Source organism: Oenanthe melanoleuca, chromosome 4, assembly GCF_029582105.1.
Source record: "Oenanthe melanoleuca isolate GR-GAL-2019-014 chromosome 4, OMel1.0, whole genome shotgun sequence".
Classification (NCBI taxonomy): domain Eukaryota; kingdom Metazoa; phylum Chordata; class Aves; order Passeriformes; family Muscicapidae; genus Oenanthe; species Oenanthe melanoleuca.
The window spans coordinates 57,803,770-57,827,503 of record NC_079337.1 but is presented as its reverse complement, the minus strand read 5'-3'; the positions used below and the strand labels follow the sequence as shown (position 1 = coordinate 57,827,503).

The window sequence follows — 23,734 nt, the reverse complement described above, 5'->3', positions numbered from 1 at the left end:
ATGGTTTCATCTTCTTTACATAAACATTTGTCCAAGGAAAATTCTTTAGGGTACAAAATAACTACACAGATATTAATCTATCAGTGTACCTAAATATAAAATGGCACTAGTAACACTGTAGGTGTCATGTTTTTAAAAAATTAAATATTAGAAATACCACAAATCTGCATGATAGACAACTAGAACAGACTAGATAGATAACTGCATAATTACAACATCAGTCTGGAATAACAGTGATTTAATTCAAGTTGTATCTTAATCCCGTGTAATTGTCAAGGAGCTCTAAGTACAAAAAAAAAAAAAAAAAAAAAAAAAAAAAAAAAAAGTGTATTTTTATTCCAGGCTCAACAAAACACTGGATTCTGCATTTTTATATTTTGGGTCAGGAAGTGTCCATGAATTTTCACCTCCCTTAAAAAACCAGGGATGTCTGAATGCACCATGCTCAGTTTCTTATTTCCTTCCCTCTGCACATACTACTAAGCTACCAGTCCTTGTTCATCTACTTTTGGTAAAAAAAACCAATCTCACTCATCTAAACAAACTGCCTTTAGGATAGTTTTTCATCATGGTTGTGATGAACTGTCCCCAAACTTTCCAGAAAAATTTCAGTGATGGCAGTGAGGGCTGTTGGGAGAAGGGTGTATGAGAGATGGAACAATGTTACCCTCGATGTTTAAAAAATAGGAGGAAAAAGCCACGACATTTTCTCTTAAATTTCTGCAGCATTTGTGATATGTGCCTGTAAAGCATGATCAAGCATCTATGTTATCCTTTCCAGCACAAACAAAGGTGCTCTACAGATTTAGACTATAAACTGAGTGTTTTGAGCCATGACTGGTGCCTAGGTATCCCATTTTCCCTAGTCTGAATCTATGATTCTCTAGCGTAACATAGAAGTTCAACAGTATAACTGCAAAGCAACTGCTCTGAGTTTTGTTTGGCATTTTCTGCACTTGTTTCTTGGCCCAGTTAAATCCTGTCTTGTTCAGTATCTGCCTCACTGACAGCCAGTGATGGCAATTGTCACATTATACCCACCTGCACATGACATTAAACAGAACTCTGTATCCATGGGGAAACTCGAGGGGACTGAAGTCATTAACAGGGACAAGAGTAGCGGGTGTTTTGACAGGAGATTGTTAATGTGACTGGGGAGAAGAAAGGTCTGCACAAAGCCCATCCCAGGAAGGTCAGGCCGATGGAAGATGGGATGGCAGCGAGCACAGGGACCCTCCCGGCCCCTCCCGGAGCTCCTGCCCGCCTCCTCCACCCGCGAGGGATGGAAGCACCGCCAGCTGCCCGGGAGAGGGCACTGCTGCCCTGCCTGTCAGACAATCCCAACTTTCTTCTCTCATGCAGAGAAAAAGCCATTTCAAGCCGGTCTGGACAAGGCACAGCACAGGGGAGACCCCAGCAGGGTGCTCATAAACGCTTGGTGTGATTGTGCTGCACTCTGAGTGTGCCAGGAGCTGCTGCTGCCCTGAGGGTTCAGAGCATCATCAGCTCTAATCCAGCAGCTCCCTGTGCCAGGAGTACACAGAGCACTGCAGAGTGAAGTGTGCTCAATCCAACACCAACACATTGCTTCTGTCACAAAAAAAAACCAAAAAAACCAAAACCAACAAATAAAAAAACAACAACAAAAAAGAACAAGCAGCAACTAAAATGTCCAGACTGGGAAGACAGAGATATCAGAGAGCCAAAGTGCTGAAATACTTGAAAGAGTACAGTTTAAAATATTTTTTTGACAGCTAAGATGACAATTAACCATTTAACATGCATGTGTAACTGGCCTGGTGAACTCATTTGTAAGGCAGCACTTTTGTCTGAGGCAAGCTGTGTAACTGATGTACTACTTTCCATCCTCCACCAAAGGACAACCTTCTCATTAGCAAAATAGATGTTTATTTTTAAAGAGGCAGAATAATCCCACTTCATGAAAACTGCAGGACAGCTTAAGTGGGGCAATTTATTACACAACACAGGTGCTCTGTAGAGCCAGTAAGAACTAACTGCTTTGCATAACAAGAATTTCCCATAGGAAATGTAATGAGCATAACAAAGTATATTGGAAACAAAAGAATGCACTTAAGGAGGAAGACCGGAAACTGAAGTATAAAAAGTGAAAGAATAAACCAGTTTTCTCATTTTCTCTAAAAGTAACAATTTGAATTCTAAGACAAAGGCAGAGAAATATATAAAAATCTTTGTACAAATTTTGAAAGCATACATAGGACTGAAAGCACAAAAACTTAACAAAAGAAAGACCAAATGTCATCTTTTGATGTACCATTACCATCTGAAGCCTGTTTACATATTCTTTACATTTTTATGTCTTTTTGTTAGGCCAAAGTAGCACTCACAAAAAACGTACCACATCTCAGGCTCAAAGTAAACAGTGCATCACTATTGTGATGAAACCTTACTGAGATACACTGACCTGGGCCCAGCGTGCATCCCTTCTCCTGCAAGTGCACTTTCCTCATTTTTATTCCAAATCTAAAACTGCCTCCCCAGCATATCAGCCAAGCAATCTCAAAGAGCTTGTATTAAAGACTTCCTTGTTCCCTCTTACCAAAGCTAAGAGGGAATGTTTTATTAACAGCTAAAGGAAGTTGGGATTGATTCTTGGTCTGCAGCTAAAAAAGATTTATGGGTTATTATTGATTTTCCTTGTTGTTCCTCAGCAAAGCAGCTCAGTAAGTACCTAGAGCTGCTGAGATTCCCCAGAAGAATGCCTTGGTACACTGTGTTCAGACAGCTCAGACAAAGGCTTTTACTACCTGCTGCCTTTCTTTTCTAACATCTTTGAGCTTTTCCTTGGTTCAGTCTCCCCTTCATGTGAACTCTGTGGCATCTCTCTGAAAGAATAAATAAGAAAAAAAAATTGGAGACAATTTTTAAAATGCTGTTCTTCCCTCTTTAAATTAACTTTGGTAAAAGAAAGGTTCTTGCTATATAACTTCTGCACTCACTGGTTTCAGCTGCCTCTGTTGAGGCTGCCAAAACAAACATGCAAAAACATAAATGTTCCTTTGTTGGGTCCCTGTTCCCTACACACGTATCCCTTGTTGGCTGTGGGAAAGGAGTGTGTGAAAAGGGTTGATGCCATCAGGGAAAGGAGCCATCTCCTGAAGTCAGTCCCAGGCTGAGGTCACTCAGGGGATAAATACTTTTCCCCAAAGGCCTGTGGCTCCTGAGAACCAACTGTTTGCTCTGCCTGTCAGCAGGATTTTCTCTGCTCAATATATCAAGCTGCAGTGACCAGCTGGCTGGTTTGATCTGCCCGTAGCAATCAGCTGGCATCTTTCAGGTTTGTAGCCATTTCTTCTCCTCTAGTTAGCACCCCAGCATAAGCAACTGAAACATCTATCAAGAAAATCATTGTTAGAGCTGCTACCCTCATCAGCCAAAGACTGCTGCTTGCCTTTGTTCCTGAAATAAAGGTGGAAGTTGAAAGCCTAAATACCACAGACTATATTTTGGTTGCTACATTTCAGCCTAGTTCCATTCAATTCACTTGTCTCTGCTGATTTATGCTGTGACTCAGGTTTAAATAAAACTAAATAAAGGAAATTTGTAAACAGTATTTCTCATTTCTCAACCTTTAATCAAAGCTATTTATAAAATACACAGCAGTACAGACAAGCAAATTCAGATTAATTTCCTAACTTTAAAGAAGATTATGGGGTAAAAAAGGTTAATTACATGTGAGAAGTAAATATTAAGGAAGCTCAGCTAGTGGAGGCATTATGTTTTGAGTCTGATTGATATACCTCCTTAAGAAGTAGATTTTGTAACTTTTATAAATAGTTTTTCACATACCATATTATTAGTCTCTAATGTACCTGCATAAGCCAGAAGTTATTCCATGGTGCTCTTGAATATTTTCATGAGAATCATCTTTTTCTGCTGGTTCAGGTGACTGGAAGGTCTGTCTTTTGGAATTTGTTTTTTCACCTGAATTGCCAAATACAGTGGATTTAAAGAAAAGAGAAACACATATAGTAGAGCTTGTTGGGTTTTGATTAACCTGAAGCAAAAAATTACACTCTAACACTTCATATATATAATATATATAGTATATATTCCAAGCAAATCACTCCAGTTTACATTATCCCAGCACACTGCTTTTTTACCACTGGTTAGTTCTCACATAGCAGACTGTGAACTGCCACACTTGCTGAACACTGAAGTCTGCCTCCATGTGGTGCAACAGGTGTAAGCCCTATCATATATTTTCTTAACAAGTGACTGAAAATGGCTTTTTATTACCACCAAACAGAAGAAAAGCCAGTTCATATTTTTGAGTGATTTGAATCATAGCAACATGATGTAAAAAAATCACTGCTTTTAGGGTCCTGAACTAAGCTTCCACATCTGTCTGTGTAGTCACGGTGCCCACCAAGGCAAACAATTCTGCACATCTGAGAAACAACAGCTGGGGAGAGAGAGTTCAGAATTGTGCAGGTGACTGAGCTGCTTTTCCCTTTCAGGCACCCATCCTGTCTTTCAGCATCTTTCAAATGCAATGCCAGATGTTTCATTCTGCTAATGACAGAAAGATTGCATGGCTCAAAGGAGGACATGTACACTGCATCTGAAATATGATCTAGGACACACAACTGCTATTCTAAGAATCTGTATCTAAGTATCTCTTGAAGAATGAATTAGTATAATTTGTTAAAACTACACTAAATTTATACAAGTAGATCAAGCTTCCTGATTCAGTAGGATTGTACTTTTGAGTACATGTGTGAGAGGCAGCTCTTCCATTCTACCAGGAGAATGAAAGCTGGATGACTCAACTCTGCTGCTCTCTCACGAATTTAGCAATTCAGGTGAACAGAGTCATCTCTAGAGGACATGACAAAGACATGAAAAATGTTTTGGTTTCAGCAGGGCAAAGCCTTACCTCAGTGGACACAATGTAATCTATCAGCAAAAGGCTGCTCTGGAGTGAGGAAAGGTGACACTTGTTTGTGGCTGTGCTGCTGGAGAACTGGGTGACCTTGAAAGGTTTCACTACTTTTCTACATCCCAGTTAGGGAAATGGCATTGATGAAAAATCTCTCCTGAAACTCCAACGTGTTATACTGCAAAATCTGCACTGATTTGTGGAATTATGTGCTGGTTTTTTTTAACAATTCAGGATAGTACCAACCTGCTGGCTTGCTCCTTTTGGAAGGCTTCTTCTTCACAGTCAGTGGAACTCGGGTCAGCACAGCCAACTCACTCACGAAGTCCTGCTCTGCCTCCTGCATGCAAGAACAAAGCAGCAATCACTCAGCACAGCACAGCTCAGTTCCAGGTTATGTTATTACATGTGGCACAACAGAACAGGCACATCACTGCAGAAACACAGGGAACAATATGGGAAACAATCAGGGAAGTGTTCCTACAAGACAGTGATGAATCTCAGCACTGATTTCAACTAGAGTAGGAAAGAGATCCTTACAGTCTGTCCCATGTTTTTCCATTGAATGCTTCAGATCCATGAACCATTTTACCCTGATTTACCCTTAGCTGATTCTCCAGCTCAGTTCCTAGGTGATGCAATCCCAGCAGCTTCTGCTTCAGAGATCCCAGGCGAATTTGTTGCTGCAGTTCAAACTGAGCCAAAATCTTGTTTTGCTGTAGCACTACCCTGGTCAAGAGAAATGTAAATGTATAGATGTTGTTCAGTGCAAGGGAGGAATACAATCCTGTCAAAGTCTATTTAGAAGATTTTGTAGAGAGAAAAGCTCATTAACAGTATTAGCCTAGCCAGCTTCTGCTGGGACAGAAAATTTTGTGGTAGATTTTTAGATTTATTTATTTTAATAATCTGCCTTGGCTGTCAATAGAATACAAGGTCTTTTGGAGACAGGAATTACAGGAGTTTAGAGTATCCATGCCTGGACTTGGGACCTGGAATTCAACTTCTGTTGAAGCCTGCTCTCAGAACCATTTTACATTTCTAGGGTCAGTCTTACTGCCTACTTGCCAAAGGGCCAAGCTGTTCAAAGATCAGGTGTGAGGATATGGGATCAAGAATTAGAATCCAGGGTTCTTCAGTACCAGACTGAGCCATCAACAGTACCAGACTAAGCCATCAACATGGTAATTCAGAACTTGGCAACTGAAAGCATGAACAACTGTATTCTTCACTTGTTTTACTTTTCTGGTTAAGGATTATTATTAAAACAGTACAACCTGAATGGCTGCAACTTTGCTGCACCTGTACTTCTTGTGTTTTCTTGCCTGATCTACCTTAAAGCCATGTTGCCAATCACCCACCCAATTCCTCAGGGAAGGAGGTAACACAAATAATTTCTGACATTTACACTTAATGAAGTTGCTATTGTAATGGTCACTGGTTATAGAAGTTACCTTTCAACATTTGCTTTTTGAACTCAAACTCCTAACCTTGCACTAAGGGCAAAAAGAAATAAAGTAATAAAACAAGGTCGAGTTTATAGGAGTTAGACAAATTAATGTAAAATTTATCATTAATTTCCAAAGGACTAGACCATAAAAGAAATCATAATGGCAATAGGAAACTGTGTTTGATTACTGATGATTATGAGATGAGCTTAGATGCTGCATAGTTACATTCTTCAATACCACACTTCTGCCTGTGTGAAGGCAAATTTCATTGTATTTTGTTTTAAGATACTAGAATAGATTAAGGGAGAAAATGAGACAACAGCTAGAAGTGAACTTGTATGTCAGAATAAATGATAAATTTACTAATTAATAACTAACAGATATTTTATGAAACCCTTTATTACATAAATCCATTTCTTTACTAACTCAAACAGGGATAAAAAAGTGGTCAATGATATATCTCAATTTCGAAGAAACAGAATGTTTAAAGAAAGATTTAACCTCTTTACAATGTCAAAACTGCAGCTGTTGTATTTTTCTTGATAATAAACCAAGAGCTAAGACATAAAATGATCACAAAAATGTATCACATACATGACAAGCCATAGAGCTTTTTATGACAACTTACTCCTTTTTAATTGCAGTGCTTTTCATCTGGACTTTTAAGTTTCATTAAATCAGTAATTAATTTCAATTTTATTTTTTATTTAACTAGCATTTGAGGGATTCCACTCTAAATTTAGTGCAAAGAATCTTGATTTTCCAAGGCATTCACTGAAGCCTTCTTTCCATTTTGAGTATTTTTTGGACTTCAAATATTTTTTCTTCATTATGGTTTTCTCCACAGCAAACTAACAAACACTTTTGATGTTCAAAGTATAAAGGAGGGAATGTAATGAATTACATTCAGCATTGGTTACCATCCTACATATATGTTAAATTTCTTTTAAAATTTGGCATATGTTTTGGCATTGCATTCTCTCTTTTTAAACTGCCTAAGTATAGTTCTTCAATCTGTAACTAATGACCATCAAAAAGTTTATTTAATAAGAAAGTAATTCTCTGAGATCAAAGTGCAGACATCATTTGGCAATAGGTGTTCCTTTTCCATCAAAGACAAGTATAAAATGCAAACTCAAGACATTTATTCAGCTGGACATTTATGTAGATCTGCAATCACTCACAAAGTTTAAAGACACAGCAGTGCTGCTGCCTGGTCTAACCTTTGGTGGACTGTGGATGACACATTTAGGAGGCCTTTGGTGTGTTTTTCTTTCAATGCCAGTTCATTCTCCTTATTCTTCAGTCTGATCCTTTCATTTCTTTCTGCTGAAAAAATGTTTTTGAAAAATTTTCTGCTCAAAATGAGAAACTCTGAATTGTAACAACCACTCACCATAAATTAAATTCATCATAAATTAATCCTGATTCTAGGTAGTCTTTCCAAACTTACTATTCCTTAGGGGTATCAAGTACTTCTTTACACACACTGCCACTGTAAGAATACTTTGTGCATCATTTAGCTGAGATAGGAATGTCACTGAATTCCTGTTCACCTACTTGTCCCACTAGGCTAACTGATTAACATGGAATTCAAAGCAGGAATTTTCTAAAAAGACCTCGATGCCTTAAGCAAGAACTGTAATACCTAAACAAAAAAATGCATTATAAAGAAAACCATCCACTCAGAGGTGACTTATTCCTGGGAATGCCCAGCTTCCCAAGATGTGCCCTCAACTGACAGGAAACTATTCTGGTAACTTTTGCACATGCTCACACTCTGTGACTAAGGGCTAATTTGCTGGCCAGGCTCCTGGCTCTTGCCCCTGAAGTCCTGCCTGGCAGCAAGGCTTGGGCACATCTGACACTCAGGACCTTGCATCACTCTCTAAACTAAACAGGAGGGAGCTGGATGGGTTTGTAACAGATCAGGGTATGTAACTTCATCTGGGGAGCATCCAGCCTTTTCTGAACACTCAGAGAGGCTGACAGACACCTCTCCTACCAACTGCACCGTCAGGGAGCAGTGACTGAATGTACTCTGGGCTGGGCTGGCTGTAGGAGGGGAGACACTCTCCTCCTTTGCTCCTGTGGCAGTGCCAGTAAATTCAGTTTCACTAGGCCAAGGGATGCCAGAAAAAGCAAAACCCTCTAGCTTTACATTAAGCAAAGTCACTGGGAGACAGAATTGTCTTATAGTTGTCAACACCATACGAACCTTGTAAGGATTTCAGATGTTGAAGCTTTTTTCCTTCATAGCCTTCTGTGATTTTTCCTAATTGCTGGTAGTAGTTTTGCACCAGTCTATTGATATTATTGCTGGTCCCATACACACTTTCAACAGCAGATTCCACCAGTCTCTCCTGTATCACACAGTACAAGGCACAATTCATTTTCCAAAACCAAAAGTGTTTTGATCTGTTTAAAAATACCCCATACCTAGTTTGGTATGTGCACACAAAATTGTGAATTTAAAATGTGGCATTAAAAATGGGGCAGATTGAGATAACTGAAAACTGTGCAGCATTTCAACAAGAAAAATTACAGCAAAATCTTTCTAATTTGCCTTATCTCCATCTGGAAAGATGAAGAAAAAAAAATCCAAATATTTACTTTGCAAAAAAGTTATTAATCTATGACATAAGTTTTAATTTTAATTTTATTTAATGATTTATCTATGAATTAATATTAAACTATTGGCATACAAACACTACTAACAAACCCTTTATCAATAGATAATTGTCTCCATTTCTTTTTTCTTTTTGTTATTCTTTGCCATCAAGAGTTGTGACAATTTTTTTCCTGTTCCAGTGTTCATTTAATACAACCTGTTTTGGCTGCTGTAGCAAATACTGTGCTGCTACATAAGTGTTAGCTTGTAAATTATGCTTTGCAAATTACGCTCATTTTTAACACAGGTCCTAATGGTCTTCTGCTGATACTTCCAGGCATAGGTTAATGCATACATTAAATTGCTTTCCATCTGTGCAAGGTAGCCCTTTTTTGTTTGGAAAACTGCTATTGACCATTTCCATACCTTGAAGTCCTGTCCATCATCTGAACTCTTTTTTTCAGCTTCTCCTCTGGCATACTGCAGCAGTGTCTGCCCAATCACCTGCTCCATGTGCTGCTGAAGGAACTGAAGAGCTTCTTGGATTTCTGTCACTAGCTGCTGGTGAAATTCTAAATTGGTTTCTTGTGCTTCTTCCTCAAGCTTCTCCTCCTCTTCACGAATGTGGGACTCCTGGTAATCAGACAATAAGACAGCACTGCCATTTAAATATGTTAACAATTGTAGTCAGCTTCACTTTGAAAGAAAGTCCTGCACCCATTCAGAATGCTAGTTTGAGTAATTATAATAATATAATTTACAGAGGAAGTTTGTCATTTAACACATATGTCTTTGCAACACAATGAGAGCCTCTGTCATGATTTGTACAGTAAAAGTTGCACTCTGTCCTATTACTCATTTCTAAGTGATGTATTCACATGTATGTGAAATATCCTGAGTCCAGTAAGGGATAATCGTGGATGCCTTTACAAACTGCACAGGAGCAAGGCTAGTACAGTTATGCACCAGGAATATTTGTACAGTTTGTGTGGTCTACCTGAGGAAAAGCACCTTTATGAAGCAGATTTATAGAAGTCCTTTATATATTTTGTCAGCCTTGCATTCTTGCATTAGTATTTTCATATAAATAAATCGCTAAATAAACTTGCTAGGACAATATGTATCACAGATGGCCATATACTCAATAAAGCATAAGGGATTTTAAAATGCCTGCTCAAACTACAACAGGCACACTCAGGGACCTCTCTATGTCAGCAGTGTGCACATTTTTGACAGAGAACATTTTTATTTCTCCTTGGAGCTTGAAATTTTATTTATTTATTTATTTAGTTGGTTAGTTAGTTAGTTTTGGTGTTTTAGATCTGCCATGGCTACTTCTAATGCCAAATATCACAGCATATGAGAGCTCTGGAGACAACCACGTGGACACTGTACCTACCACTGCCTTCTGTAACTGCCACTGGTCCTCATCCTGGCACAGGGAGGATCCCTTCTGCAGGATATGCTGCTCTCTCAGCTCCTGCAGCGAGCTCTTCTTTCTGGACAGCCTCATGTGTGCCAGGGCTGCCATTCCAGCTCCTCGGAAGGTTAACCTTCTGAGCACTGAACACAGCAGCACTCGGTGCTTTTGCAATATATAGCTAACAGACCTGTAAAAAGGAACATTAAAAACCCATCAGTGAAGCTGCTTGCTGGTTTGGTACACCTGTGTTCAGCAAAGTCATTGCTTAAGATGACAAGAGTTATTCTTCACTCTGTGCAGTGTGGTTTGTATAAAGCATGCCTTGGAAAGCTGCTCAGGTATAAAGAATGTGTTACACCTCTAGTTCTTCACAATGAAGTTAAATTAAAATGAAAACAGAAATAAAATAGTTAAATAACCATCTGTATGTTGCTGGAATTAACATTTTGTCTTGCAGAAAATACAACTCCACTGTGACACAGGGAGTGCAGAGCGAGGCTGGTTTAAGACTAGAAACCACTCAAAAAACACAGCAGATACCCACAAAGCACAACAGTGACAAATCACATAAGATCATTTTTTCTAATTTCCAGCAGTCATGATATGTCTATTTTTTTAAACTTCTCTGTCTGAAGGTGCTAATAATCCCTCAACACTGCTTTCCACAATGTAATGTACACAAGCTTTTATTTGGGCCTGCAACAGTGAAGTTTTACCCCACTGCTCACTGATGAAACTGTGCTTACTCATCACTGAGGCATCCCAGTCTGCTTACGACACCTTGAATTATCTTCTCTTGTTTCTCAGACAGGTGCTTTTGCATCACAGCAGACAGAGCATATTCTGTTATCCAGAGCTAAAAGTAGGGAAAAGAATTACAAATATAAGATACTCTGATTTCAGCCAGTCACTGCATAAACAAACAATGGTTTATTTTGCTAAAAAATCATCCCTTGCTTTCAAAAAACTCATGCTGAATTAAAATTATTCAATTTAGGAATAATTTTTTAAATTATCAAAATCTTAAACAAAACTCACTGAAAGGAAAAACTTTGTACTGTTTTGGATCAGGCCTGAGCTGCATTTCCTACAAATTTTTTGGTTTCAGAGGAACAGAGAAACAAGAAAAAAAAACAACACTGGCACAAAATACTGCACTGACTCTTATCAGCAGGTTGCAGTAGGCTTTTTTTTGGTTTCTTTCTTTTCACTACTAAAGAATGTAGTTTTTATTTTCACTGAACAAAATAAAGATATCATCTTCCATCACACTTCTGTCACAGTAAATATTGCTAATAGTTGGAAATGGAGATTATGTGATTAGGTAAGTATATGGACTGCAAGTTTACAGCTCCTTCATGGTGATATTTAGATAGAAGAATTTAATCTTTAAATGAAGTTTGATGGATTTGTCATTAGACTGTAAACTTTTGAAGATATGGACTTAAGATTTTGCTTAGTACGTTGCCAGTATTTAAAGAATAGTAAATCATAAGCTGAAATATTCACAAGGCTCCAACTCTTAGTGTAAGATGGAGAATATATTTTAGGCACTGACAGCTGAATAAAAGCAGGTTACCTGCTGATGCATCCAGAGCCCTAAATTAAATATAATACCCAGGGTGTCTGACAGTTTCACTTTGTGTTCCAGTGTCATTCAGAACACTAGTGACTAAATTTTCAATTATGGCAGACAGGCAGGTTTCACTAGATCAGTATGTCCAGCAAAGGATTAGATGTAATTAGATGCAACAACAGATATTCTCCGGCTGCAGGAGAGGTGAAGCTCAGTGTGGTGTGGCCACATTCAAGTTGTTATTCTATACATATACATCATAAATGTGGGAGTGGTTTTGGAGTGAAAATGAGCACACCCCTCAGAAGTGGGCACCATTTTGTCTCTCTCTCTCTCTAGCAGGAAGGTGTCAGCATCAGCCCCTGCAAATCCAACCCCCATCAGCACCCCTGCTCCCCTTCCTGTTTTCTCTGGAACACAGATACAGGACGTGGTGCTGAAAGGACAGCAGCAACAACAGCAGGACTGGACCAACCGAGCCAGGGCAGAGGCTGCCACGGGAAGGACTGCTGGGACAGAACCCCAGTCCAGCTGAGGGCAGCCCCACTGAAAACAGCTGAGCTGAGCTGAAAGGAGGTGCAGAATGGTTGGGAAAGCAGCAGTGACCTGCAGGACCAGCACAGTGGGGCAGGAGAAACAGCAGCACAGACACCTGTGCAGAACTGAGCCCAGCAGAGCAGAGCCTGACTCAGGGACTTATCTGTCACTGGCTTTCATTTCAGGCTGGGGGGAATGGGAAATGTTAGCCATGGGAGCTCCCTTGCCATCCTGCCTTTGTTCCTGATGGCCACTGAGGGGGAATGGTCTCCATGTTACCTTTGTCTGGGGAAGCCAAGTGGACACAACCCTACAGGAGAATCCACCATCTGTTTGTTTCTTCCCAGTGGTGAACTCTTTTTTCCTTCTCTTTTTTATACCTTTGCTATTAATATTGCTGTTGTTATTGTGCATTTCTTACTCCATGGCTCTGTGTTTTCAGTAAATTGTTATCTCAACCCACAGTCTCTGCTTTTGCCACTCCCTTACTGAAACAGGCAGGGGAAGGGGTGGCTCATTTGCAGTTTAGTTTCCATCTGGTGCTAAAACCAGCACCAATGTATAATTGCACAAATGTTAGTGTTAGAAATCAGGAGTGTACTGGGCCTCTCTGCTGGATATGGGAAGCAGTGATCTGTGCAGGAGAGAGGCTTTGTCTGTGAGCACAGAATTAATTCCTCTGGGAAGTGCAGAGAACATCAGAAACTTTGTCATCTTAGGCTTCAAAATAAAAATGTATTTCTTTCATGGCTAGTGCCTTCTCTGTAGAATACACAGTGACACATCTAACTGACCTCTCTCCATGTAGAAAACCTTACCAAAACACATGTTCCTGAGCAGGATGCCTGACAAGAATGGGCAGGCAGTCAACAACAAGTGACAGATGGGAAGAGTGCAGCAGAGCATGAGAAGCACAGCCCAGAAGACTGCATGGCACTGGAGACCCACTAGGCTGCTCTCAGCAAGAGACTCAGACATACCTGTAGCCAGATCTCAACTGATCTGAGTCTAGGTGAGCCTGATTATCACAGAGCACAGCTGAGCACAGTGTCTTCTCTGATTGCATGCTGCAAGCAGCAAATTAAGGTCTATCAGGTCTCCAGGTATCATCATGACATATGGCAAAGCTTTGCTTGAAGGAATAATTGTTATCAGCATTTCCCTTTAGCAGCTCTGTGGATACAGCTCCTAGTGTTTCACACCTCTCTGCACACAGATCCATCACATTGTGTACTTTAATGTCTCTTTCAGCAGTTAAAAGGAGTCTGAAAATGACTTTTACTTTCCAGAAGTAATTTTATTTCCAATGAGAGATGTGGGTTTCCATAATTTTTGGAGACCTAATTATTTACTGAGAAGTTGCTCTTGAAGGGCAAGTCAAACAGCATGAGGGTATATATCACCAAGAGACAGAACACAGGAGATGATATCTGAATTACAATTGGAATGGCAAATGATATAATATTGCAGCCAAGAACCCAAAATATAGCACCTGACTTGCTATCAGTATATCCTATCACTGTCAGTGATAACAATGACAGTGCTTCTTGCAGCTGTTCTTTATTTCTGTTTATGAAGAAACAGCCTAGTTCTAGTACTGAAGAGTTCCTTCTAAAGAATGAGCCACCTTTTCCATTAAAGGTGTATTTGAGGTAATCTGTATGCAGAATTTAAAAAATATCTCTGCACCTCCCTGAAACCAATGGGAGACTGAGAATACAGCATTTCCTCCAGCACAAATTCCTCCAGCACACAGGTATTAAACTCAATAGTAAAAATACCTCTGTCATGTAAGTAGTAAGAGAAGAAGGGCAAAGGAGGGGGAATTGTTACACATTTATGATGAGAGGATAAATAAGGAAGATTGAGAGTTAGATCAAATACTAAACCAGTGTTTTGTCTCAAAAAGGCCATTAGGAAGATCATCAAGATAGAAAGGGCCAGCTGGAATAAACTGCATATTGTATGCTTAATTGGACACAAAACCAAGGCAGCTCACTGGGATGGGCTAGCAGAGCTGGGTATTTTCCACCTCTGCAATACATGAAGATCTTACACAGAGAGGCAGCAATGTGACCAGCAAAGATTCTCTGGGAATATTGAGACTGCTGGCATGCGGCTGGAAACCAGCAAAACAGAGAAAACTTCTTCTTTAGGCCAGGTGGCAAGGCCAGGCTTGCACCAATACTCCAGTGTTGGATCAAGTTACCAGGCACATCTCCAAGCTTTCCTGTTCTTGGGAATCTCCTTACTTTGCTCAAAGAAAGGTTGTATGGAGGGGACAAACTCATGATGCTGCACAGACTCAGCAGCTGGAACAGAGCTCAGACTCTCTGATTCCTGCACTCAACCAGTAAAACCAGTGACAAAAGGATGGTAAATGGGGGAGTAAAGCTTTAAGGAATGTCTGGCTTCTTGAAGTGTTATTCCAATCACAATTTAAAAAAAAAAAAAAAAAAAAAACAAAAAAAAAACCAGAGAAAGTGATAAAATGTCAAAACTAAGCAGGTGCCAGTTCAGCTTTTTGGGTGTCAAGCATCCCATTTCCATAGGTTTCCAAATATTTTGCTTCTTGGTCACAAGTCCACTACAAGATCTTCTGAAGCACTGCTAGAGTTAAGTATTACTCTCTGGCAATAAAGGTGAGAAATATGCCTCTCCTTTCTGTTTTGACATCTTTAGAACAGCTTATTCAGGGAATGAAAGGAAAGTGATTTCTCTGGTTTGGCCTGTAGATGGGGTTCAATGCACACTCACTGCCTAGTGAGTCAGCCTGGGGCAAGAGGCTGCACCCTGAAACTGCTCTCTACAGAAATCATGAGTTAGGGACTATGTGGGAAAATGCTCAAAATTTATTTTCATTAGCTATTTATTCCCAGCCTCACTCATATCCTCAAGCCTAGAAGGCAAAGTTATATATGAAACTGATTTTTTTTTCTTTTCCATTGTAAAAATGATTGTTTTCACCCAAAGGACATAATATTCCACACATGTATAAATGCTAGGAAAGATCATCTGAAAAAAAGGTGGTTCAAGTAAAAGGGAAAAATGTCTTTTAGAGCCACTTTGGAAAGCACACATATATACCCTGGTGAAAAGTCTTCTGGTGTTAAGACTTCCCAAACCTGTAAAAGCTGGTGACTGTGCCTTAGCATAGAACATTTATCGAGAGGCAAATGAAAGACATATCTCCTGCTGCAAAATGCCTGACAATTTAAAAGGCTGTCAATATGACTGTTGATTTATGGATCTTTTGTCAAACCCAGAACTCTAACATCTATGGGATGTCCCAAATGACATTATCACCTGGCACAAGTGTCCAATATCTTTTTCTTAAGGTGGAAACCAAGTGTTCCTTGCTGTAGGACGCAAGTGTCAGCTTATTGCTTAAATTTTCATGCTGCTTTTTTATAGTAGGAAAGGGACAAGAAATGCACTTTGCATTTGAACACAATATCATGGGTTGTGATGTTTTTCAGACTCATGAAAATTTGCCAGCCTAGCTTTGGTGGAATAGCTATTTCCCAGCATGCTCTCTTTGGAGATAAAGCAGATATTTTTGCAGTTCAAATCCTTTCCAAAAAGCCACAAGTGTTAAGTTAAAAAAGGTACTTAGGCTCCTGCACAGAATATTGTCTTGAGGAATCATAAGATGAATTTCTCACTAAGAGAAACTCTTATCTCTTCTTGGAACTTATCCTGCAGAATCACTTCTCCTTAGGACAGCTCTGTCTGCCACACAGGAAATTTTTGTATTGAATAAAGCCCAGCTGCAGTGCTGGTGAGTCAGAGACAAATGGGAGAGCTCTGTCATTGCTCAGTTAATTCCTCTATAGCTCTATACCTCAGTAATTACTGTTAATGATGTCAGCAAACCCTTTATTATTTTATTTTATTTTTCCAGCTAGGAAGTCATCTGCTTTCCATTGTGGATGCTAGGGTACACAAAGTGATGGAAAGTCAATTTTCTAATTTAAATAACCTGGCATGACCAGAACACCTGAATTCACATGCAATGAATCTGTCACAAAGGGCTGTCCAAAGACCTATTATGTAGCAGCTGAGTGCTGGAGATGAACTAATCCTTTAAACCCTCAGAGAAAAATTCCTAGGGTATTGTTTCTCCACTCAACAGTGTGCCAAATGATAGCAACAGAGGAATGCACAAACAGCATTTCTGGACCAAAACATCAGACTTGAGATGTCCCCCCTCTGCAGTGAGTCTCCTACTTGTTAAACAAATTGAGGTTTTCATTGCTTCATTTCACTGTTTCATTAATCACCAAAGGTACAGGAATGCCAAAATCAAACACCAAATGCCAGTCAACAGTCCTGGAAAATACAAATGCAGCTAAGCATGTGAGCAGACCCACTGGCAACCCAGTGGTCTTCCCAAGCCCAATTTAGTTTAGTTTGCTAGATAGCCCTGTGACACCAAAACAGAAAAACAAAATTGTTTTTCAAAACAGGTCAGTTACAATAAAGGAAATACTAAAAGATCAGGAAGGTGCATGTTGCATAACTTCAGATTAAGGAAAATAAAGAAGAAAAAGTCTCAGAATTTTCAATGAAAAATTTTACTTTTGTATTTCCAAGGGTGTTCTAAACCCACTGATTAGCAAACAACTCTACCAGATTTAGTAGAAAGCCCACAATTTCCTGAATCACAGTGTTTTACAGTAGAATACTAAATACAAGTGGGTGAAAAACTTGAACACCTTAATGCAGTTTGCAATAATTAGGGACTTGCTCAGTATTTCATTAACCATGTACTGGATTGTCTAGGCACTTTGGAGAATGAGGGCAAGGGAAAATATAATTCTACCAGCATTAAAGAAATCTGCCAACCTTTTATTTAAGAAGCTCCAATTACTCTATACATTGCAGCACATGTTTAACATTTAGGAAAGGACCTTTGAATGGAGAAGGTCTTTCTTTGACTAAGCTGTGTTAGAAGCAGTGCTAACAGCACAAATAAACTGAATATATATTTTAACCCCTAGACTGATGCTAAAGACACATGTCTCAGCATTTACTCTTGTTTTCTCCTCTGGTGTCAACGTCCCCTGTGGTGGGCACACACAGAGCAGGAAAGCTGGATGTGTGTTATTTCACCTTTGCAGAGCAGTGTAAGTTTATAAAAGTATGTATCATATGTCTCCAGTTATTATAGGATTAATACATAAAAATTAGTAAGAAATCTTTACCATTGCAAGGCTTCCTTGCCTGTAAACTGTATTCATACATACCCTCTCCAAACACACCTGGTGAAGGTTTTTTTTGAACTGTTCTGTAGATGCCAAGAGTTGAGGACATCAGAGAGCAGCCTTGCCAGAAAGTGTTTATGTGCTGACAAAGCTGTCAAACACTGTGGGCAGATGTTCAGTAATTACTCTCTGACTCCTCTATGCAAGCCTACATGCACAGCATACACATTCACTCCATTGGGCACATAAAACTGCTCCTCCTCAGCCTAGAGCTGTGTCTGGACCAGGCTATATATTTATACACTAAACACTCCTCACAGGTAAATATCTTGATAATCTTTTGCTGCATCCCATTTTTAGACACTGAGTTCTCAAAACATAACATTGATCTTACTTCTTTTTCTTGCAATAGCTGCTCCTGGAAAAGCTTCCAGCGTCTCTGGCGGTGGCTCTCCCATTTCTCCAGCTGAGGAACCAAATTCTCCTGCCATTCCTCTTTCAGAAGCTCACATTCTCTTACAGAGAGGCGGGTCACCACAGGCAGGGTCTGAAGAAACAGCTCTGTCACCAACTCTGCTAAAGCTTGGGAAGCCTTAGAGTACAGCTCCTAACAGAGGCACAGAGAGGGACAGAGAGAAACAGGTGACAAAGTGAACTTCCAGCCCTTTGGAGCTGTTTCCCTGCACATTCCATGATTGATGCCAGTGAGGGAACCATGTGAATACACTGGGCTGGTGACCAAATCCCAGAGCTAAAATTCAATGCCACTAAGGCTTGAGTTAAAAAGACCAGGCTTTGTAGATGGAACAAGTCAAATGTTTTGGCTCAAGCTACACAAGGCATTTAAAATGTAACAATGGCAAGTGCATGTGAGACCCTGTGCCCTAACTGTTGCTCACATGTGACTGCAGTAGAAAAGAATATCTTGTTTTACTGGCTATGGTGATGTGTTATAAAAACACCTATTCTGAAAGTTGCTGTAGAAATAATCTGGTGTAGCACAACACCTCACAGCACATTTTCTCAGGTGCTGACATGAAATGAATGAAGAAAGAGGGAAGAGTTAAAAGGGATGGTATGGCCTTTAGCTAGACAAAAGTGACATTAGTCATGTCAGTAGTTGGTATTTCAAAATATAACACTCTTCAGTGCCTGAAGAACAGAATTATTCAAATTCATCCTGATGCAGAATAGTTACAAGCCTAGGAATACAAACATCTTCTGGTAGTTTTAACAAAACTAGTCCCATATGAATAGTTTTTAATTGCTGGGGCTGTTTCACTCTCAAGAAGCTTTGGGGTGATTTAGTCAGATGGCATCCAAGCTAAAAACTGTTCTAGTTTCACTGTCAAATACACAGTGGTGATAAGAGCTGTGTTGGCAAACTTAGTGCCATTTGAGATAACTCCTGGGGAGAAGGAGTGGGGACAGGTAGCTTTCCCAGCTAAAAAGGGAACAAAACCACACTGGAAAGTCACATGGACACTGCAGTATTCCTGCAGGATGAGCTATTTTTGTGTGAACTCTGCATGATCCTACCAGTACAAAAAGCTTTACTGCCTAGCTGGGATTGCTTTCATTGCAAACCAGTGTTAACCCTCTTGAAATGACATATATTTCTTTCTTTTCTTTAAAATACTGATAATATTTTTTAAACTTTTTTAAGGATTCCTGTCAAAAGAAAAAATCAGGTCTTCTAGATTCTGCCTTCTTTTAAATACAGGTTTAATTACAGTTTCTTAGATGATCAAAATCTAGAACCTCTCAATAGAAACACAGGGGTATTTATTTAGATGTCAAATATGCTTGTCTGCAGCTCATAGGCAACAAAACTTCTTGTGGAAATTTTTTTGGGGGGACATACACTTCTATAATGTACTATTGTGTAAGATCCATTCCAACTGCTAGATATTGAATTATAAAATACAAATTACTAAAAAATTGTAATAAAAAATCCCCACAAAAACCAAAATAGAATGTTAAAGTGCAAGGACAGGAACTCAGAAATAAAGACCAGAATATTGATCGAATGTGAAATATAGCTGTGCCCCCATAATGATACATTTGGGGTTCATGTAATGTTTCCACTGCACCTTCATCTGTTCCATGTTTAGGTTTATGAATATCCTTTGAATTGATTGATTTCTGAAAAGTATTTTAATATTTCTCATTTATTGTAAAATATACAAGCTGTGCACTGAGTACTAAATTATTATTTTCCTCCTATGATCCCTCTAGGATGCTAATCATCATATTAATTAGCTGTTTCACAAACAATAAATAGCTTAACAGCTCCCTGCAGTAACCTCTTCTTATGGATAAAATTGAGGCACAACTACAAAACACATTCACTACACCTTTGAAAAAAGCTGTCTCAGCTCTTTCCACTCTCTTACCTGTTTAAAGAAGGCAGGATTTTCAGAATCCTGCTCCTACTGGCTTTCTTTAATCTCAAAGTATTCTGAGTTCCTGCAAATTGGACTAAGGCTTTTTGAAAATGAGTACTCAGCCTAAGTATGAGAATTAGTAGTCAAACCCAACTAATATCTAACTTCTGATAATACTCTTCCCATTTCTTGTATTGCTCACAATCTAGACATGAGACAGTATCATCAGGGAACATTTGCTACCCAGGTGCTTCCAATGCTGAAGTATTATTGCCCCTACTCCTTAATAATTATAGTTACAACAAGAGGCATGATTTATGCCATCCTAATCATCTGTGTAGCTCTGGGCCTGGCTTAGCTTGGCAAAAGCAATGCCAAATGGTTTGCTTGAAGTCTCTCTTCTGCTCTTATTTTAAAACCCAAGACTCCAAGTTCTCAGATTTAACATAAACTCAAAGATACTGCATTTCTAATCTACATATCCCATACAACATTTAACAAATATTGGCTCTATCTCTGTAAGCCATTTCTCCTCTGAGCTTTACCAGCCTTTCAGGACATGTTAATTCTCCTGCCTTTAGTGGGTGTTCAGTGATGTAAGAATTTCTGTTGGGTCTGAAATAGGAGACTAGAAGAGTCTGTGGCATTTCTACTGCGATAGATCAAAAGATCTCAGGCAGGGTGTTAAGGAATTCTATTCTCAAACAATGGCAGCTAAATGCCTTTTGAACACATTTTGTTGTAGAACTGATAGCATTTCCCTCGCATGCTCAAAGCTCTGTGTTATTATTTGTTACGAAATATTTTGCACAGAACAAGAATATGGTATTTTGTTCCTTGTTGTCAATGCCATTTTGTTTTTCTGTACCCCCTGCACCTTCAAATTATACTGTATGCTCACCTTTGGCACAACACAGTGGGGACAGTTACTGAAGAAAAATGTGATTAGGTCCTGTTCCCACAAAACTACTTATCTGTATCATCTCATTAATGTGATGATCACATGGACATCAGAGCCCAGGCAGTCCTTGCATGCCAGACCTAAGAGGACAGCATGCTGTACCCAGAGGCCATACCACACAGTGGCCATGCTGTTTAATGAAGCACTTGAAAAAAGTGGCAGAATAACCTTTTAAAATCTGGGAGGGGAAATACTAAGTCTACATTTAGGAAAGACTGAAGATGTGATTGAATTCTACCCAGCGACTCAAGCTAACAAAATAGCTCAAAACTATTTGTACTCTAAGGAATGTACTTGATTTCAAACTGCAATACAGTCTGTCTGTGAACAAGGATGGTATGTGATGTATTATAAAAATTATTTCCTACAGGAAAGAAGAGGAAAATCTGCACTGCTTCCAGGACCTTATTTTTGGACTAGAGCCTCTACAAATATTTTTTACAAGCTTCCTGATATGCCATCTCTTGTTTTTAGGGTTTTGAATTAATGAAATTTATTCAAATTGATTCCATAAATAGAATAGCTGATTGCAGTATTGAATGAACCTGTTTGTAGTACCTGGCAGTCAATCTCAAAGCTTTTCAAAAAATCCCCAGAGAAATACATTAAGCATAAAGAAATACCATGGGGTATACATGGAAATAAAATGGGCTTAGATTAAAATGCTGAGTGCATCAGAATTTTAAAGAAGGTGGTAAAATATATAATTTTGTCAAAAATCAGGGGAAATACATAGCTTATCAGATTTCCTCCATACAACAGCATTAATTCTCCTCTTAAACCTAAATGATTAAAAGGTTCCTACATATAGATGAGTGAACAGTGAAATTGAAAAGCAGAAAAATGTATTTAGAAAGGCTGGTTGTAGTTTATTTTATATACCAGCCACTGAAAAGTGTGTATTATCTCAAAGAGGCAACTGCACAGTTATTTGTTACCTTGTGATACAACATTTTATTAAAGGACTTGAAGTATCTGATCAAAGTTGTAGAACACTGTTGCATGTGCCTCCAGAAGCTCATTGGCTAGGACACTTGGTTAGGAGGTAAGAGATTAATCTCCCAACCCACACTGTATCTTAGGAAGGACAGAGATTCAATATTCAGATCATACATCTCATAAATACTTCAAAATTCAGGGACACTGAACACACACACCACTGGCCACTACAAGATACTTCACATATACTCAGAAGACACACTCACTCCAAACGGGGAAAAGCTGATTGCATGTATTTCTCTCTTCCATTTGAAGAATTCTGGAAAGTCAATTGGACAACAAAAACCCTACCTGCTTTTAAGCATCAATAACATCAATAGAGCAAAATGACATTGAAGTCATCCTTAGCACAAGTTAATAAAAAAGCCCCACTGCTTGATTTCCATACACTTAAAATAGAGGTCTTACCCCCTCACTGGTTTGATTTATTCAGGAGGCAGTTTCAATCTTCTCTTTTGGTACTCCTTTTTCAGAAATATGCCTTTGTGGATACGGTTAAATCCTTCATGAGATCTAACTATTAGCCAATTGTGAATCTGTATAGTGGTAAAGTACATTTTCTTATGCATTTCCTCTTGCTGTAAGGCAAGAAGAAAACTTCAGAATGAAGGCTACCCATATCAGACATCTTACGTCAGGTTTGACCGAAGCAACCAAAACAAATCTAATAATGCCCAAATTCAGAGTTAGAATGGGCTCCCATGGTATGAGTTCACAGATTTAATCTATCAGATGATGCTGTATTTTTGGGGTAAGTCATAGGCAAAAATTTCAAAAGTGAGCCTTTGAGGTGGAGGTTTCATGATAAGGATTTCCAACTGAGACAAACTGAGTGATTCCCCTTAAAAAGATGCAAGCTCTTGGTAAGCAAAAATGCAGCCCAGCATCCCTAACCATATCTCATGTTAACAAAATTACACTAGGAAAGTAATGAAAGAGTAAGTCTCTGAGAATCTGTACTTTTTATCAAAAATATTTTTTTCTCCCTTTTATTAACTAAGGAAAAATTCAAATACTTTTCCTCAAACTCACATATATGTCTACCCATTCATAAAGTGTCTACTGCCTTGCCCATTGACAACACTCATGACTTAGAAGTTTTTAGTCTAAATTCTTGTGCATTTCATTTCCCTGTCAAGCCAAATGAAATAACATTCCAGTGAACTGCTATCAGCAAAGGGGAATTATAAATGACAATGAATTGGGTTTTTACGGTTTTGAAATAAAGGCAGAGGAAAAAAATCTATCTTACCATATACTATGTAATTCCTAGCTGTTAATTGATTTCCTTTGTGCAATCTGCATGTCTGTTTTCTTAATAATTAACTGTTATCCCCCAACGTCTTCACTTCTCCTTTCCCTACTGAAACACATGGGTAATTCACAACAATAACAATATGAGGGAAAAGATTAAAGGTTGGTGACTATCTGATATGTTAAACTTGAGACAGACTTGAGACAGCCATTAAAGAGAAAAAGAATTGGATACATTGGGGCAGGGAGTGGGGTGGGTGGTGTGTTATTGCTGTCATGTAATAGAAAATTGTGGTAAAAACAGCACAAAATCCCTTGTATATAGGAAACTCTGCAGACCCTGTTTATGAAAATATTAGGCTGATCCATTCAATTAGCTTTGCTAATTGTTAAAAATAACAATTTTT

At 38.9% G+C, this 23,734-nt stretch overlaps 1 protein-coding gene across 2 annotated transcripts in view; it reads right to left on the bottom strand.

Annotated features, from left to right (window-relative positions):
• Positions 1 to 1,710: 1,710 nt before the first annotated feature.
• EVC (EvC ciliary complex subunit 1) overlaps positions 1,711 to 23,734 on the bottom strand; it is a 47,498-nt gene continuing 25,474 nt past the window's right edge. Inside the window, exons 12-21 of one of the 2 annotated variants that reach the window (XM_056490106.1) lie at positions 18,121 to 18,333; positions 11,153 to 11,262; positions 10,383 to 10,593; positions 9,410 to 9,616; positions 8,591 to 8,735; positions 7,596 to 7,698; positions 5,524 to 5,650; positions 5,168 to 5,261; positions 3,852 to 3,963; positions 1,711 to 2,864 (exon numbers count right to left, since the gene is read on the bottom strand). In XM_056490106.1, the coding sequence (XP_056346081.1) occupies positions 2,783 to 2,864; positions 3,852 to 3,963; positions 5,168 to 5,261; positions 5,524 to 5,650; positions 7,596 to 7,698; positions 8,591 to 8,735; positions 9,410 to 9,616; positions 10,383 to 10,593; positions 11,153 to 11,262; positions 18,121 to 18,333 (1,404 nt within the window). In that variant the 3' untranslated portion in view covers positions 1,711 to 2,782. Of the gene's footprint in view, positions 2,865 to 3,851; positions 3,964 to 5,167; positions 5,262 to 5,523; positions 5,651 to 7,595; positions 7,702 to 8,590; positions 8,736 to 9,409; positions 9,617 to 10,382; positions 10,594 to 11,152; positions 11,263 to 18,120; positions 18,334 to 23,734 lie in introns of both variants that reach the window. The other variant, XM_056490107.1, reaches the window with a different exon arrangement.